Source organism: Astatotilapia calliptera, chromosome 2 (assembly GCF_900246225.1).
Source record: "Astatotilapia calliptera chromosome 2, fAstCal1.2, whole genome shotgun sequence".
NCBI classification, from domain to species: Eukaryota; Metazoa; Chordata; class Actinopteri; order Cichliformes; family Cichlidae; genus Astatotilapia; species Astatotilapia calliptera.
Window position 1 is genome coordinate 17,039,326 of NC_039303.1, and position 16,674 is coordinate 17,055,999.

General features: G+C 45.3%; 1 protein-coding gene across 1 annotated transcript; it reads right to left on the bottom strand.

Annotated features, from left to right (window-relative positions):
- Nucleotides 1-1,505: 1,505 nt before the first annotated feature.
- rnf130 (ring finger protein 130) lies at nucleotides 1,506-16,398 on the bottom strand. The gene is made up of 10 exons (XM_026185786.1): nucleotides 15,835-16,398; nucleotides 15,397-15,699; nucleotides 10,681-10,872; nucleotides 7,256-7,506; nucleotides 6,369-6,440; nucleotides 5,604-5,680; nucleotides 5,345-5,441; nucleotides 3,255-3,441; nucleotides 2,869-3,039; nucleotides 1,506-2,653 (listed from the first exon to the last, which is right to left on the bottom strand). Exons 2-9 carry the CDS (start codon nucleotides 15,668-15,670, stop codon nucleotides 2,927-2,929), a joined length of 1,263 nt encoding a protein of 420 aa, XP_026041571.1. The 5' UTR covers nucleotides 15,671-15,699; nucleotides 15,835-16,398; the 3' UTR covers nucleotides 1,506-2,653; nucleotides 2,869-2,926.
- Between the last annotated feature and the right edge of the window lie 276 nt (nucleotides 16,399-16,674).

The window sequence follows — 16,674 nt, forward strand, 5'->3', positions numbered from 1 at the left end:
TATTCCAAAGATGCCACGTCCCAGTGGCCCCCAGGATTACAGGCCCGTGGCACTGACCTGCGAGCACTGTGAGGGTCATGTTTTTTGACTTTTCTAGTGCTTTCAACACCATCAGGCCGACCCTCCTGGGTGATAAGTTAACAGCGATGCAGGTGGATGCTTCTCTGGTGTCCTGGATTGTTGATTACCTAACAGGAAGACCACAATATGTACGTCTCCCACAGTGTGTGTCTGACAAGGTAATCAGCAGCATAGGGGCACCACAGGGGACTGTCCTCTCCCTTCGTCTTCACCCTATACACCACAGACTTCAGCCACTGCACAGAGACCTCCATCTTCAGAAGTTTTCTGATGACTCTGCGGTGGTTGGATGCATCAGCAGGGATGATGAGAAAGAGTACCGGGCTGTGGTCGACTCCTTTGTCACGTGAGCAGAATCATCTGCAGCTCAATCCAGGGGGTCAGTGTTGACATTGTGGAGGACTATAAATACCTTGGAGTACACATTGACAATAAACTGGACTGGGCTACAAACACCATAGCACTTTACAGGAAGGGCCAGAGTTGTCTCTATTTTTTGAGGCGACTGAGGTCCTTCAACATCTGCCAGAAAATGCTCAGGATTTTCTACGAGTCTGTTGTGGCCAGTGCGATCCTCTATGCTGTTGCATGCTGGGGGACCAGGCTGAGGGTCGCAGATGCCAACAGACTCGATAAACTAATCCGTAAGGCCAGCAATGTTGTGGGGATGGAGCTGGACTCCCTCAAGGTGGTGTCGGAGAGGCGGATGTTGTCCAAGATAAAGACAATGTTGGATAACACCTCCCACCCACTCCATGACATGCTGGTCAGTCACAGGAGCACGTTCAGTGAGAGACTGAGATTACCCATAATGCACCACTGAACGACACAGGAAATCATTCCTGCCTGTGGCTCCCTGTACAACTCCTCCACCTAACACACTGTTTAGTGCAACAGCTACACCCTTCTTGCACTTGTTCTTTTTCAGCTATTTATTAATAAGTGACTTTTATGTACATATATGCCTGTATATATGGTGCTATTCTTAGTTAGTGTATTGTCTGTCTTTGTTAATGTTTGTTTATAATGGAGCACTGTAACAAAAAATTATTTCCCCGAAGAATCAATAAAGTATTGATTCTGATTAACATGCGATCACGTCCTTTCATTATGTAGCTGTCTGCGTACATTTTCGTATGTTTTTAGAACTCACCTGTTTAAATTGTAATAAGGCAATATTAGGGGCGTGGCCTTGTTGAGTGACAGGTGGATGGTTAAACTCTGCTAATTTTAGGCCCCAAACCGGACATCTGGACCGTGTTTGTGCTGTTGGAGCATTTTTAACCCTCCGGCTATCCTTTAATGACATTATCTGACCAGTAGCACGGCTCTTTTTATATACACCCCATCTCTGATGCAGATTACTCTTTTTGGCAGGTTCTTCAGGTTGGCTCAGTTGGCCACAAAGAAACAGAAACTTTGCATGTTGAAGACACTTTGATGACATTTAATGCTGAGGCAGTACAGACACAGTGAACTAAAAGCGCCACGTCCTTCTTCATCACCACCACCATGAAACAAAGAGACAAAGACAGAGAGACAGTTAGCAGCTGAGCGTCCTGCAGGACTTCAGGTCACTTCAGAGATAATACTGATCGATCAGTCAGGTTACAGATTGTATTATGCTGTTTATATACTGATTATTATTATTGTTAGAATAACAGAATGAGTAATTCAGAAGCTGTTTAATACACATTAACGGAGCAGTCCCTCACTTCAGGACCCCCAGTCTTTACTGTACAGACATGTTAGCAATGATCAGCATTTGTTAGTATTAGTTAGCAGCTCAGCAGCCTGCTTACTGTTGATCAGGATGACTGATGTACCCGTATTAATAGTGACTAAACAGTATGTGCATCACATTATAGTTGAAAAATAATGAAAACCTCCAACTTCTTAGAAGTGTTCGGTGTCCACGTTAGATTTAGTCTGTCACGGTCTACAGCAGGCTAACAGTTTCCCCTCGGCTTCAGCCTCTGTGCTAAACTATGCTAACATCATAGGTTGGATTGAATTAAATTCCTCATCTTTACCCATCTCTGAGACGGGAACGTGAGGTTTCTGAAAATGCTGCGTTGTTCTTTAAATCTGAGGACAGAAGACCCAGAACGGTTTCCTGAGGAACGCCACACCCACTGGGAGGTTTCCTGAAGTGGTGGATCAGTCCTTTAATATAACATCGCTTGATCTACAGACAAACTGGATCATTATTAAATTTTTCTTTAATTATTTTTTTGCTACAGGGAGTTAATAGTTAACACTATTAAAGTCCACATGATTGTTTAGGGTCCAGGTCTAGTGTTCAGGTCCAGATCCGGGTCCAGAATTTCATCTGGCTCTTGTTCTGTCCAGGGACACAGAGGACTACAGATCTCATTCAGCACTTACAAACAAGAAAAAGTTGTGGTCCAGGTCCAGGTCTTTACAGGGTTCAGGAGCCTGTTAATGATGTCACCATCAGTCAGCCAGAGCTATGCCTGAACACAGAGACGTGGGCAGGAAGTCTGGATTCAGGTGCTCTGGTTCAGTTCAGGCTGATTTGTTTGCTTCCACGTCTTCTAGTTTCCCTCTACTAGGAAAAAACAAACAAACACGAGAATCTCTAATTCAAGAGTGGGATCCAGACCAGGATCGAGACCCAGATTCAGACCCGGATGTGTTCAGTTTGTAGAAAATCTGGTAGAATAAATGATGGTTAAAGATCAGATTCAACGCCCCCCCCCGCCCGCACGCCCCTGAAACAGGAAACACTATATGAAGACTTCCTGTGTCCATAAAATGTCCTACATCTCTCAGCAACTGGAATGGTGTTGTTGCTGGAGGGCAGTAACCATGACAACCAGTCTCAGGACTTGTTGTCATCGTAGAGGTCGAGCGAAGCCTGTATATCCGGAAGCTCCATCTCACAGACGACGCTGCGAGGAGACATGGAGTTCCTGCTGAAGAAGCGACCGCCGCCTGGAAGGACAGAAGAACGTCCATCAGAGTTAATTCACTCAGCAGCAGATGCAGACGCATAACTCTTTACTTTTCAGTTTTACTTTGGTTGCTGGATAACGTTGCTCAGTTGCACTGTAAACTTGTTGCTCTACATCCACATGAAGTTGTCTTTTACTTGCCTAGAACATTTATTTGCAGTGACAGTGAATTACAGATGTTGTCGTGTCACTTACTGGTCACGGCGATAGTGATATCGGCAGGTGTTCTGGGCGTGGCCTCAGAATGGGTGGGGCTGAGTGGCTCCAGGCTGATGGATGGCTGGTTGCTGTCACTAAGGGGCGCCCTCTGGTTGCCAGGTGCCTGACTGGCACCGAGGCGATCCACATCCAACACAACGCTGTCCACACAGGGAACACTGGTCTGAGGACAGACAGAGGCAGTCACTCCCAGGTATAATTCAGACACACCTGATGTCTTATAGATGGAAATTTTCTTCTTCAGAAACACTGCGTTGCATCATTGATGCAGCCTGCACTTTTATTTCCAGGGCTTAACAAAGGGAAAAGTTCTGTGTCTAAATACATATTTAAGCAAGAATATTTCCTATAATTGATCAAACTAAAACAGACAAATGCACGAATTCCAGTGTTCTACCATCCATCCATCATCCATCCATCATCTCCTTCTTTACACTTCAGATACTTAACAAGTCTGAGTTATAATTGACAGTGCAAACCAAAGTCTTGCTACGGTTGTACAGGGACTTAGTGGCCTGTAATAACAAGCCGGATACCCCAAATTCCTGAAACAACATCACAGAGTGTAGCAAGAGATGCGGTCAAACGCATTCTCAAAGCCCACAAAACACACATGGGCTGGTTGGAAAAGCTATTGTACACTCTCAAATACCCCTAAAAGGATAAAAAACAAAAAAACAAAACCACGTTGCTCTTCTTCAATCCAAATGTCATTTCGACTCTCCTGACTTCCTGTTGTAGCTGATGAGTGGGATAAATAAACGTGCACATATGCAGTTTGTCCCATTTCAGTTAGAGAAAGGCTTACTGTTTTTTGCAGTTTTATTGGACAAAGCATCACAACTTTGATGCTTTTAAAAGCAATGTGCTTTTTACAATAAAAATATTTACGTTTGCTCATGAATACAGCTTTACTGTAAATGCGCACGATATTTGTCAGCCTACAAAGATGAATTTAGAGTTTTTGATGAGACAGTAGGTATTCAGTGAAGTAATGCTGTGTGCAGACAGCAGATTGCTACAGTCTGAATATTGGTTCAACGCAGTGAATCACAAGAACTTAATCGAAGCAAAGCAGGAATGGAAAACTGAACCTTTGCTACCAAAACTGCAGCTTCACATGGAGCAGTCTGGACCAGCTTTATCTTTTCTTAAAAGAACAACAGGTTATTCTCAGAGTTTATCAAAGAGCGTTCGGTGGACTCTGTCATGTTAAAAAGAAGCATTTTAGATCGTGCCTCTTCAGGTGGACTGATGACACTGCAGGAGATCTGGAGCTCCAGCTGAAAAATAAAGCGGACGCTAGCTCTGGACGAGAGCTGCGATGTCTGTGACGCCGCCCACGTGAGGGATAACCAAAGAGCTCAAGACTGGGAGGAGCTGGCAGCAATGCACTCAGTGAAAGGACTGCAGGGAGGAACGTGATCATGCAGGTGTGTTTGTAGAGTCGGGGGCTGGAACGGGACAAACTGGCAGGTGTTCAAAATGTCAAATCTAAAAATCAGCAATGCTGAAGACTGGTGCTGTTTTTATTTTTTTGTCCTAGAGAGGAGAACTGTCCACACGTCAGGAGACATTAACTCTCTTTGGAGAAAAACTTTCTCAGTGATGAAACAGTGACGATCACACATCTGCTATCCTTCACATTTCCACCTCAGACATTGACCTTAATGTTCAAGCCCAGAACTGTCTCCGTGAACAAGACAAAGAGCTCAGAAATGCAGACAAAGTCATTCAACTACAAGCAAAACGTGGGTAAAGTTAAAAGTCTTTAACATTTAATAGAAAAATGCACATAAATGCAAACAGTGAGGAAATGTTGGTCTCTTTACCTAACTCACATTTCTGTTACCTCACTGTAAAATCTACCCTATCAGCAGAAAGACATCGAAATAATACCGAGTTCAGCTGCAACCATCCGCAACAGACCCAGTTTCTCACGTTAGCCAAGCTTGGTGTACGGTGAGGGCACGTCAGCCTGGTGTGAACGCTGGTTTGGATTACAACACATCTGGGTGTCTCTGTCTTTGTGTGTCAAACATGCCCATGTGTCAGCGAGGACTCACCGTGATGCCGAGAGCTTTGAGGATGTTCAGTTTGCACATGGGGCAGGTGCAGTGCTCCTTCAGCCAGGGGTCCACGCACGCTTTATGAAAGACGTGTCTGCAAAGACACAGGCGTGTTATCAAAAAACATCACGCTACGTGTTATCAGCACGACATTAGACATAGCAGACAGAACGAGGAAGAGTTCATAAAACACTTTTAATTACAGAGCCAGACTGGTCTGAGACTGGAGAGCCTGCAGCAACAAGGTCAGACTCACTTGCAGGGCAGGATTCGAACCACATCGTTCAGCTGGTACACTTCGATACACACTGCACAGTGGTTTGACTCTGTGTCCTACACACACACACACACACACACAGGAAACAGGTCAGAGCTTTGCTGTGATGTTGTCTCTGCTGGTTCTGATAGTGCAGGGGTGGGGAACTCCAGGCCTCGAGGGCTGTTTCCTGCAGGTTTTAGATGTGTCATTGATCCAACACAGCTGGCTTAAATGACTAAATGACCTCCTCAACATGTGTTGAAGTTCTCCAGAGGCCTGGTAATGAACTAATCATGTGATTCAGGTGTGCTGACCCAGGGTGAGATCTAAAACCTGCAGGACACCCGCTCTCGAGGACTAACGTTCCCTACCTCTGTGATAGTGGCTCGCAGTTAGAAGTCTTTCTGATTTATGTTTCTCCTCTGAACAACATCATTGCTCTTTCATCTGAACGTCAGCGACACGTTAACCAAACGGCTGTGAGGAAACCAGATGGTCACATGCTGCATTCAAAGAACGAGGATGTGAAGGATCCAGACGCTGAGCTCATTGTCTATGAACGAGTGAGGTGGAAACTTCATCGAGCAAAAACCTTTTTCAGACAGTTCTGCTCCATCAGCTCTCTTTCCATGTATTACAGCTCTGCAGAGGCAGTCACTCGCTGCCTGAAAGCTCACGTAAATTTAACCTTCTGGGTTTCGGAACCTCATTCACGGGTCCTACATCACATGTGAAGGAGAAACAGCCAACACATGTGCTCACCTTGTCTCCTTTTTTCACCGTCCTCGTCTTCAGCTTTCCGATGGCTTTCTTCGCTGCATCTCCAAGACGATGCTGACAGAGTGAGAGGACAGAGTGTTAGAGTCACAAACATTTCCAGGATTTGGGTTTTGATTCTTTGTGAAATGTGTTCTGATCAGAGTCACACGACTAAACAAACTTCATCTTTACCAAGTCAGTCAGTGAACCTCTGAGCAAATGTGTTCTTCTGAAGCTACCTGGACTCAGAGTCTGCTCTTCTACAGAAAGACTGACTTTCACTGGCCCTTTGTTCTTCAAAGGGCCAGTGAAAGATGAGGCAGGAAACACCAAAAAAGAAGAACATCTGAGTAACAGCTGTAAATGTGTGTCAAATGAAGAATGCTTTCATGAAGCACACCGTGAAGGAAACTGCTGGTCTCCAAACAAACACGGCTCGGGTTTGGAAACACCAACATGGCAGGCAGGGCCATGTTGGAGGTGGAAAACGAATCAAACTATATGAACAAAAGTCCCAGGAGAACATCGGGGGAGCAGAACATGAGAAGAGGGGCGGTCAGCTGGTACAGAAATACAGTAAAGAAGAAAGTTAACCCTTCAGAGGGCTGATTGATCATCGCAGGAAATACTGATGAGGTGAAGGAAGGATCTCAAAGTGACAACAGGAAGTGTCTGAAGAAGGTTTCTCCAGCTGGACTGAGTGAGATCAGGGCGATCGATTGCTGAAGAGCCCGACAGACTGTTTATCAGACAGTGCTTCTCTCTCCGCTCAGGAGCAGAAATCCTGGAAGCTCAGAGTCTTCACAGGAGGAGGAGGACAACACTCACATCAGCGGATATCACAGACTCTGGTACCTGAATGTAGCATCAGCCCGCGGCTAACGTGTTACCTGGCTGCGGTCGCGAGTGCTCGTGTAGCGGATCTTCTGGATGAAGTGAAAGATGAGCCAAGCTGACGAAATGATCATGAGGATGATGAAGGAGATGGAGACGAAGACCAGCGAGCCTCGGTTGATGTTCTTGGTGGGCCCGCGCTGACCAACGACCACGGAGACCAGAACCGTCATGTTCCGCTCAAGGTGGGCCAGGATCTCTTTACCGTATGCCTCTGTGATCATCACCGCCACGATGTCACCCGTGCCTGCAAACAGAATCAGAAACAGGGTGGCAGCAGGGACGGGGACGCCGTGTTAACAGTCATACAGTAAAGTGTACTGGGTATACTGGCTTTAATGGGTTGACCACACATTACAAGTTTAAAAGTGTTTGCAAAAACAAAAGCATGTGTATCATGAGCGCTTAAACACAGCAGTTACTCTGGTGACGGTCTCTGCTCAGACGCTTCAGATCATTTAAACATGGCGTCGCAGTTCTTCTGTTAAAAACTGCTCGATGTTTGTTAAACCCAGACTCCAGGTCAGATTATCGAATCAGCCCAACATAACACTGTAAACCCTGATCTCAGACCAGCTGAAATCTAAGCTCATACAAAAGACCAGGACGTTCAGAAGGCAGCACGCATCACGCCGATCAGCTCAGTGCACACGTGACCAGCACGGTTGGGTCTAATTTATTTTTACACCACCCAACAATCGAGATAAATAATCTGTTCTTAACATGGAGTACTTCCTGTTTGTGTTTTCTGAAACTCTAATTGGACATCAGCTTTGTAATTTGTTTCTTTGTCTGTTGATCTCTTCGTGCTGATGTTTCTCCCCATCATCACCTCGCTCTGTCCCACACACAGAGTGTGAGGTCACAGTGACCTCAGCCTCGAATGACACGTTGATCTATATTTAGACTGAACATCGACTCCACCCCCCGCCCGGCAGTCGTCACTTACCTGAACATCTCTGAGGGACGATGCTGCAGCACAAACCAGTGTCAGACTTTAATGAACAGAAACACTCTGATGTGAGTCCATCCTGCGACCAATAAATCAATATGCTAGGATCAGTGACCCCAGCATGCCATCACATTGTGGCACACGAGCTTGAGCTATGAACTCAAACAGCAGAAATTTTGTTTCGCTGATATCGCTGTAGGCGCCCTGACACCTGGACACCAGCGTCCTTGTTGCCGCCATGGCGTCTTTTTTACACGCAGACATGGCCGCGCTCTGATGAGGGGGCGGAGGGCTACGCCAACACCAACCAGCTCCAGATAAGTGAAGCCATCACTCCAGCACCAAAGCCTGCAGTTCCTCTAACGTCCACCAGGGGGACCACAGTAAGTCGTTAAAGCTTTGCCGCTCTTTGGTCTCTGTAGCCAAAAGTATGGCGATTCTGTACTGAAGTACAAGTACTGATACTGGTGTTACAAAATACTCTGATAAAAGTTGAAGTCAAAGTGAAAGTGTACGAGCTCTGTACTCAAATACTTTTACTTTGCCTCTACGCCTGGCTCAATAATCATGTCCAGGCTGTGACCAGCTGACCTGCTGCTGCAGCTCTTTGTGGATGTACACAACTGAACAGGATGTAACCCAATGCTTCAGTCCCCACACCAACAGTACACAGTTTATACAAAGTTAGCATGATGGTGGGATTTAATGACTGAATCTAAGCATCATCAGCTTAGCTTCATCTCTGCTAAAACTCATGTAAGCTAACTCTGATCACCACATCCACTGTGTGCCGTCCAACACGGAGCTTTACTGTAAATTCACCAACTAAGCCGTTTGTCATTCACCAAACTGCAGAAAAGTTTCATGCAGCCTCTGACTCACACGTCAGCTCAGTTTGTTTTGCAGGACAAAAGACAGAAATATAACATCCCATCATATAGAGCTGTAAGTGAGCATCCTTCCCTTTAACTCTAAGCTCTCTTCTTCTTCTCCTGTCTTTCTTCCCTGAGTGAAGTTAGCTCTTCCTGTGAAATCTGCAGCTGCAACACATTATGAGTCAAACTGCACACAAACAGTTTGTGTGCTGATGTTTGTTGATGTGATAGAAACATTTAGTTTGAAGGAAGTAGAAGTCAAAAGTTATCTGAAAAATAAATACTCAAGTAAAGCACAGATATGCAGAAGTACAGTGAGGAACAGAGATGGGCAGTAACGCGTTACAAGTAACGCGTTACTGTAATCTGATTACTTTTTTCAAGTAACGAGTAAAGTAAGGGATTACTATTGCAAAATCGGTAATTAGATTACTGTTACTTTCCCGTAGGAACGCTGCGTTACTGCGTTACTAAAACCGTGATTTTTTTTGCGAGAATGTCTCATGACAGTGACGTAAGCAAGTGCGACGTTGGTGACAGCAGCTGTGTGCAGATCAACAATGGATAATATATCGAGTGCGGGAGAGAGTATGAACGTGCAGCGTTTAAAGTGTGGAAGTACTGACCTTACTTTGAGTTTGATTCCATAAAAAGTGACAAAAACATTAGTGTCCGCTGTGCGTGGGAAGAAAACTTCTTTTTACAGCGAAAAAAAACCCTAAACTTCCAAACAAGCACCGAGTAGCTACAACGTGATGGGAAACTCACAGAGACACTCGCGCGGATTCTTCCACTGACCGCGGCACACCTACACCAGGGTAACCCTCCGCCTACCCTGCTCCTGCTTTACAGGTGAAAATAGAGCAACAGGACCGCTGAGTCTTTGACTTTATTTATTTTCTGCTGTGTTTTACTTGCATCTGTTTGAAAGAGTGAGTGAAAACACAAAAAATATTTTATTTTATGAGCTGGAATGTGTAGAAAATAGGTTTAAATGTTAAACTAATTTATTCAAGTCAGAGAATGTTGCATATAATTAAATGTTTTGCTTGATGCATAAAGTTAAAAGATTAAAACTGATAAAACAAGTTAAAAAAAGAGACTTTTCCATTTGATTACATTTTGTATGATGGATTATGTAGAAAAAGTAGAATTGGGCTGAAAGATCTATCGCTTTATCACCTCTTCAGGTTGTAAATCGTGTTTTTAAAAAGTAACTAAGTAATTAATTACTTTTGAAAATAAGTAATCAGTAAAGTAACGGGATTACTTTTTGGGGGGAGTAATCAGTAATTAGTTACTGATTACTTTTTTCAAGTAACTTGACCAACACTGGTGAGGAAGTACAAATACTTTGATACTTCCCTGCTCTGTCTGCAGCTACGCCAGTTTAACAAAGCTAGCTAGCTTTAGCTCATAGCTCTGCACACACGACTAAATGTGGAGGTGCTTCACAAACCAGAGGGTGGAGAATACGTCCATCTTTGCAGTGTGAAGCAAACACTCAGGTAAACGTTTCACCTGTTCAGATGAGTAATATGCTTGTGTGTGTGAACGCTCATCTCTGATTGGCTCGTGCGGTGAGCGCTCTGACCTTCATGTCCCATCTTGACGGTGTACTCTGGGGAGTTGTTGTAGATGAGGACGGCCGTGGCGTTGTACGCAGCTGCCTTCAAGATCTTCTCCTTAAAGGTGCAGTTACCTCTCTGCATCAGCGCCACCCAGTGGACACTGCGGGGCGGGACCAGGAAGTGAGTGTTTGGGTCGCATCCTTGCCGGTCGACCACTGAGAGGAAACCAAAGTCAGTTTAATGAAGTGTAACTAAAACGACTCAAAGGTGAGCTGCTCAACATTCGATCAATAACTCATCTTTAATCGAGTGAATTTTCCCAGATCAAACAACGATGATCAATAAAAACACTGAGACTTCAGATTAATCAATACATAAACAATAATAACAAGAACAAAGCTGGCTGCTGATCCGCGTGTCATCAGTTAAAACACATGAAACCCCAAAACAGGCATGTCGACACATTACGGGTCAATCACTTCAGATGTTCATGTGAAGCTGATCGTTCTCTATAATGAAAACAACAAAAATCAGCCGATCTGTAGGCTCAGACCCACGTGTGGTGCCCCACCCCCGCTGGGTCAACTTCAGACTTTTTGAGGTTTTCCCAAGGTTTTCAGTTATTTTTATTTTCTGGGAGTTGATTATGTGAATCGAATGTCATGAAACTCCTCAAAGGAGTGAATCTGAAAGTCGGCCTGCTGCAGAGGATCATGGGAGTCAGCTGACAGCCCACCTGTGTGAGTCCAGTCCTCGTGGGACAGAGCACGCTATAGGCTGGTTTAAATCAGCTGACCAGACTTTACACACATGGACAGACAAGAAGATGACATTTTGTAGCACTTATAGTACCTCATTGATTTTAACAGAACCAAGGAGATGTGCAGCAGCTGTACCGTGAACTTTGAACTCAGCTCAGGTTTCACTAGCAGGTGCTCCAACATGCTTTTCTCTGTGTTATAGAGCAGGGCGATATGACCAAAAATATTTATCACGATATACATTCGAAAATTTGCGATAACGATATAACTGACAATATAATTGACACGAGACAAAATACTTTACAACTCCTCAACTTTATTAGTGCAAAAACCCCCCCAAAAAATCAATATATTTTCACTTACACAAGCAGCTTTTTTAAGTGCATTAAAGTTATATAAAAATTTAACAGTGCAAATGCAAATTCCTTGCTGACAGTTTAACCAAAAGGCATTTCCAGTGGAAACCGGCCGACATATCCTCAGCATAACCATGTAGAATATCCACAAAACTTAAAAAGAGGTTATACACACACACAATACAGTAATATTATGTTGAAGCACAGTATGTATCACTTCGCCAGGCTCCTGCCTACGATAGCCGTAATGCTCCAACAATCCATCAAGCGGTGCGACAGATTTTCGAGCGCCATGTACATAAAATCATTTCGAGGTCAGTAAACACAACCAGAATTCATACATAAGGCACACGGGATTATAAGGGACACTGTAGATTTTCAGAAAAATCAAAGGATTAATTTTAAGTGTGCCGTATTTTCCAAACACGGTAATAACGACGGCCTGCTAGCATGTGCTACCAAAAATAGTGCTTTGTTGTGTATCTGAGGGATGAAAGCTAAACCAGTTCCACACCACTGAAGTTGCAGCATTTTTACAAACCAGTTCTGCTTCATCCGTTTCATTCAATGATCGCTTTCACTCTTCTCATTCTGCGTCACCGTCATGTGCGTATGTAAACAAAGGCACTGCGCATGCGCGTTTTACCCATATTCTATCGCGATATTTCATTTTCTTATCGTTGCCCAACATTACACCGGTGTTACCGTGAACGGTATGATATAGCCCAGCCCTACTGTGTTATTGTCTTTATTGTGGAACGGCTGCATTCAGCTGCTGCTGTGGTTTGAGCTGGAAAAACACTGAACTCAGTTATTTTACTTTGTTACACGTCTGATTGGTCACAGTTATAGTGACATGAAGGTCTGTGTGTGTGAGTCTGTGTCTGTGTTGGCGCTCCATCCAGCAGCTGCAGTGTCCTTGGACCATCTGACTGTAATCTGACACTTCGGAGCAGAGACTCTCCGACCTTCAGCAGCCAGAAAACCTCTGCAGTGTCTCACACACACGTGCACATACACACACATGCATGCACACGCACGCACACACACACACACACACACGCACAATCCACTTCATCAGCTGCTTCCTAGTGTTCATGGGAGCAGCTGATGGAGTGGATGGTGTGTGTGTGTGTTTTTGTTGACAGTGAATGTTGGTGTGTGTCGCTGAATTTGGCTGATTACTCTGACGGCAAAGAAAACAACAAATCAGCTTCTCTTAAACTCACAACTTTTTCTGAAACAAAGAGATAATCAGAGTAACTTCCAGGATCCTCCATCAGTGGGTTAGGCCACATCCACCTTTTCTCTTTCTCTCCTGAACAGCTTTGATGCATTGCTCATACCGAGGCTCTGAGCTACCTTTACATTTGGCCTCTTTTCCTGTGTTCAGCTGAATGAGGGTGTTTTTAAATTGCTTCCTGTCAGCGTGGACAAGCAGCACCTGAAAACTCCTCACCTGTCTTCAAGCGCACACAGCCTTCAGAGGAAGCTGTTGTATCTCTGATATCTGCATTTTGGTCGCTACTCACGCCTGGTGGTGACAGGTGGGGGTAGGGACATACACTGTTGGACTGGGCCATATCATACCATTCACGGTAATACCGATGTAATGTTAGGCAGAAAATGAAATGTTAGCGGAGAATGAGAAGAGCGAAAGTGGATCGTTGAATGAAACAGATGAACCATAATTTGTTTGTAAAAATGCTGCAACTTCCGTGGTGTGGAACAGGTTTAGCTTTCGTCCATCAGATACACAGCAAAGCACTATTTTTGGTAGAGCATGCTAGCGGGCCGTTGTTATTACCGAACTGATTTTATGTACACGGCGCTCAAAAATGTTTTAGTACGACTTTGCTAAGCTACGTAGCCGCACCGCTCGGCTTGTCGGAGCATTACAGCTATCGTAGGCAGGAGCCTCGCGGAGTGATACGTACTGTGCTTCAACATAATATTCCCGTATTGTGTGTGTATAACCTCTTCTTAAGTTTTGTGGATATTCTACATGGTTATGCTGAGGATATGTCGGCCCGTTTCCACTGGAAGTGCCTTTTGGTTAAACTGTCAGCAAGGAATTTGTATTTGCACTGTTACATTTCTATATAACATTTCTATATAAAAACAGCTGCTTGTTTAAGTAAAATACATGGATGGGTTTTTTTTGCACTAATAAGGTTGCAGAGTTGTAAAGTATTCTGTCTCGCGTCGATTATATCATCAGTTATATAGTTATCGCAAATTTTCAAATATATATTGCGATAAACATTTTTAGCGATATCGCCCTGCCCTAATACACTGGGAGGCCTGCCCTAATACACTGGGAGGTAACTAAACAGCTATACCTTCACACCCAGTTCAGTCTGCACCACCTTAGACCAGTACAGCATCCACATCACACCACATTACTCCTTCTGTCAATCTCCTGTTCCCCTGTAGTGACCGAACTCCTTGAGCCAGGAACCCCTGCCAAACTCAGAGTCTGCCCTCCACCTTTGTGGCTGAGAACCAAGTGCACTTACACTCCCCCTTAAGAAGCTGAACGTTAGCCTTCTTTATCCAAACGTGTGCCTGGGATCATCGTCCTATTGGAACACCCAACTGTGTCCAAGCTTCGACCGAGTAGCTGTTGATGAGAATATTGAGGTGTTCCTCCTGTACCTGAACCACTGACAGCCCAGACCATGAAGCTACCACCACCATGCCTCAGTCGCACAGAGTCCTTACGCTTGAAAGCCTCCAAAATCCAAAATGTGTGCTGTACAATTATTCCACCGTGGAGGCAGAACACCCACATCCAATGAATGGATGAACTTCTGATAACAGCCAGCTACAAAACACGGCTCGTGTTCGATCAGCTGGTCCTCCCATTTGATCAAAGAACCTGATTTAAATTATATTATTAGTCTATAAAAAATAACAGAGAGCTCAGAGATGATCTGGACCTTCAGCCAATCGTCGACTGTTCACTGAAGCCTCATCAGAAATGTCTCAGTGATGGACAGCTGTCAGGAAGACGTTCTTAATGAAGGGAAACGGGAAAATGACGAGAACTGGACTGAAGACCAGAGGAACAGGTCTGCTGGACAGATGGATCCACATCATGGTCAGTGTGTACGAGGAGATCAGGAGGTGTTCCCACTGTCTGCAGCCATCTGTGAGGCACGGTGGAGGTCATGGTTTCAGCTGCAGGTCAGTCAGTGGTGTTGGAGATTTTTGATAAACTCATGAATTATGAAAAGTGCCATGAACAGTATCGGTCATGGATGGGCCTCCCCATAGCCTGGAGCTCAGCATCACTGTAAACTTCACTGAAGCATTGTGGGGTCATCTTGACAGAGGACACAACAAGGCAGAAACATCCAGAGAGCTTTGAATGTCCTTGAAGAACCTCTCCTGAAGATCCTGCTCAGAGAGCTGAAGGATGAAGCTGCTCACACCAAATATTCACTTTCAAACTCGTTACAAAAGTACATGAAGTTTTTGCCTCATTTACTGTGTTTCCATGTATTTTCCTACAAAACATAACCAAATGAGGGCTGACTCTGACCAGAAGTATGTGGAAACGTCCACTCAGCATTCATTTTACTGACACTGCAGGTGACAGGTGTGTGTGCTCAGATACCTCCGTGATGCGGTGCAGGTGCGACGATCACACCCCTGGTGTCGACCTTGGGGGAGTTCTGTCCATACTTCCCGTCATCGCTGCTAATCACATGGATGGCGTTTCCTCGCCCGTCCAGCACCGTCGCATTCACTGTAGCGCTCACAGACTCCTCCACCACCATGTTTGTGTCAGAGCGCCCTGCTGACACAGAGCGAGCCTGCACCGGGACCGGGACCAGGACCAGGACCGGGACCAGGACCAGGACCGGTGGGAGGGGGAGACGGGTCCGCATCCTCACAGCGTCTCCTGGTCACATCCAAACTGTGAGAAAGAGAAACAAAGTTTATGAGCCGGGCAGCAGCAACGGCTTGGGAGCTTCCTCTGCTTTAGGAAACAGGAAGTCCTCAGCACTGTGGATTTGTCATTTATCACCGTGAACGAGACGCGGACTCTCACCTGTCACTGAGAGTCTGTCCTCCAGATGTTGGTCTCTTTGTTTACATTAATCCTCCGGATGCTGTTTCCCGGTTGGCTCTCCAGAGGACGATGTGTTATTCCTCTTTTGTCCTCCAGATGATCCTTTGTCTCCAGATGTGAGCTCGTGTTCGTTAATCTCTGGGTTCAGGCTGGAAGGTGCAGCTCGGACATCTGGAAGGTCGGAGCATCAGCAGCAGGCCAATATCTGGTGTTTGCATCCCGGAGCCTTGCGCTGGTTGGAGCCCGGATGGTAGCTCGGAGATCGGGGCAGAATAGCTCGTTTTCAGCGGACTGCAGCCGCCTGCGGTTCCGTTAACAGTGACTGAGCCTCCGCCGTCTGCCGCCAGGTGCAAGCAGACACACCGGCGGGCTCCCGCTCGCCGCGCTCCCCCAGAGGTTCGATGAAATGCTCGTGAGAGGATTTGGCTCGTGCTCGGTGTTTTTTCCGGTTTGTCGCCGGTGAAAGCTGCGCGCTGCGGAGGATCGAGCCCCGTCTCCGTCTCTCCGATCAGCGAGAACTGCGCAGGCGCACACTGAGGGGCCCGGGCTTCATGTTTTGTAGCTGAGATTTGGATCAGCTGTCGCGATAGCTGCAGAGAGGCGGAGCTAATAGTAACAACGACGACGATATCGATCGCTTATTGATCACCGACAGGTTGTGGATGTCAGCTGTAGGGTCATTCCTACTATTCGGTGCCATTTCAGTGTGATCACTCTTCATCAAAAAATACAAAATTTTGAATTATTTTAACATTTCATCTAAAAGAGGGATTTTCAACCTATAAGAAAAATGTATTGGTCCAGCTAAGGATATTATAT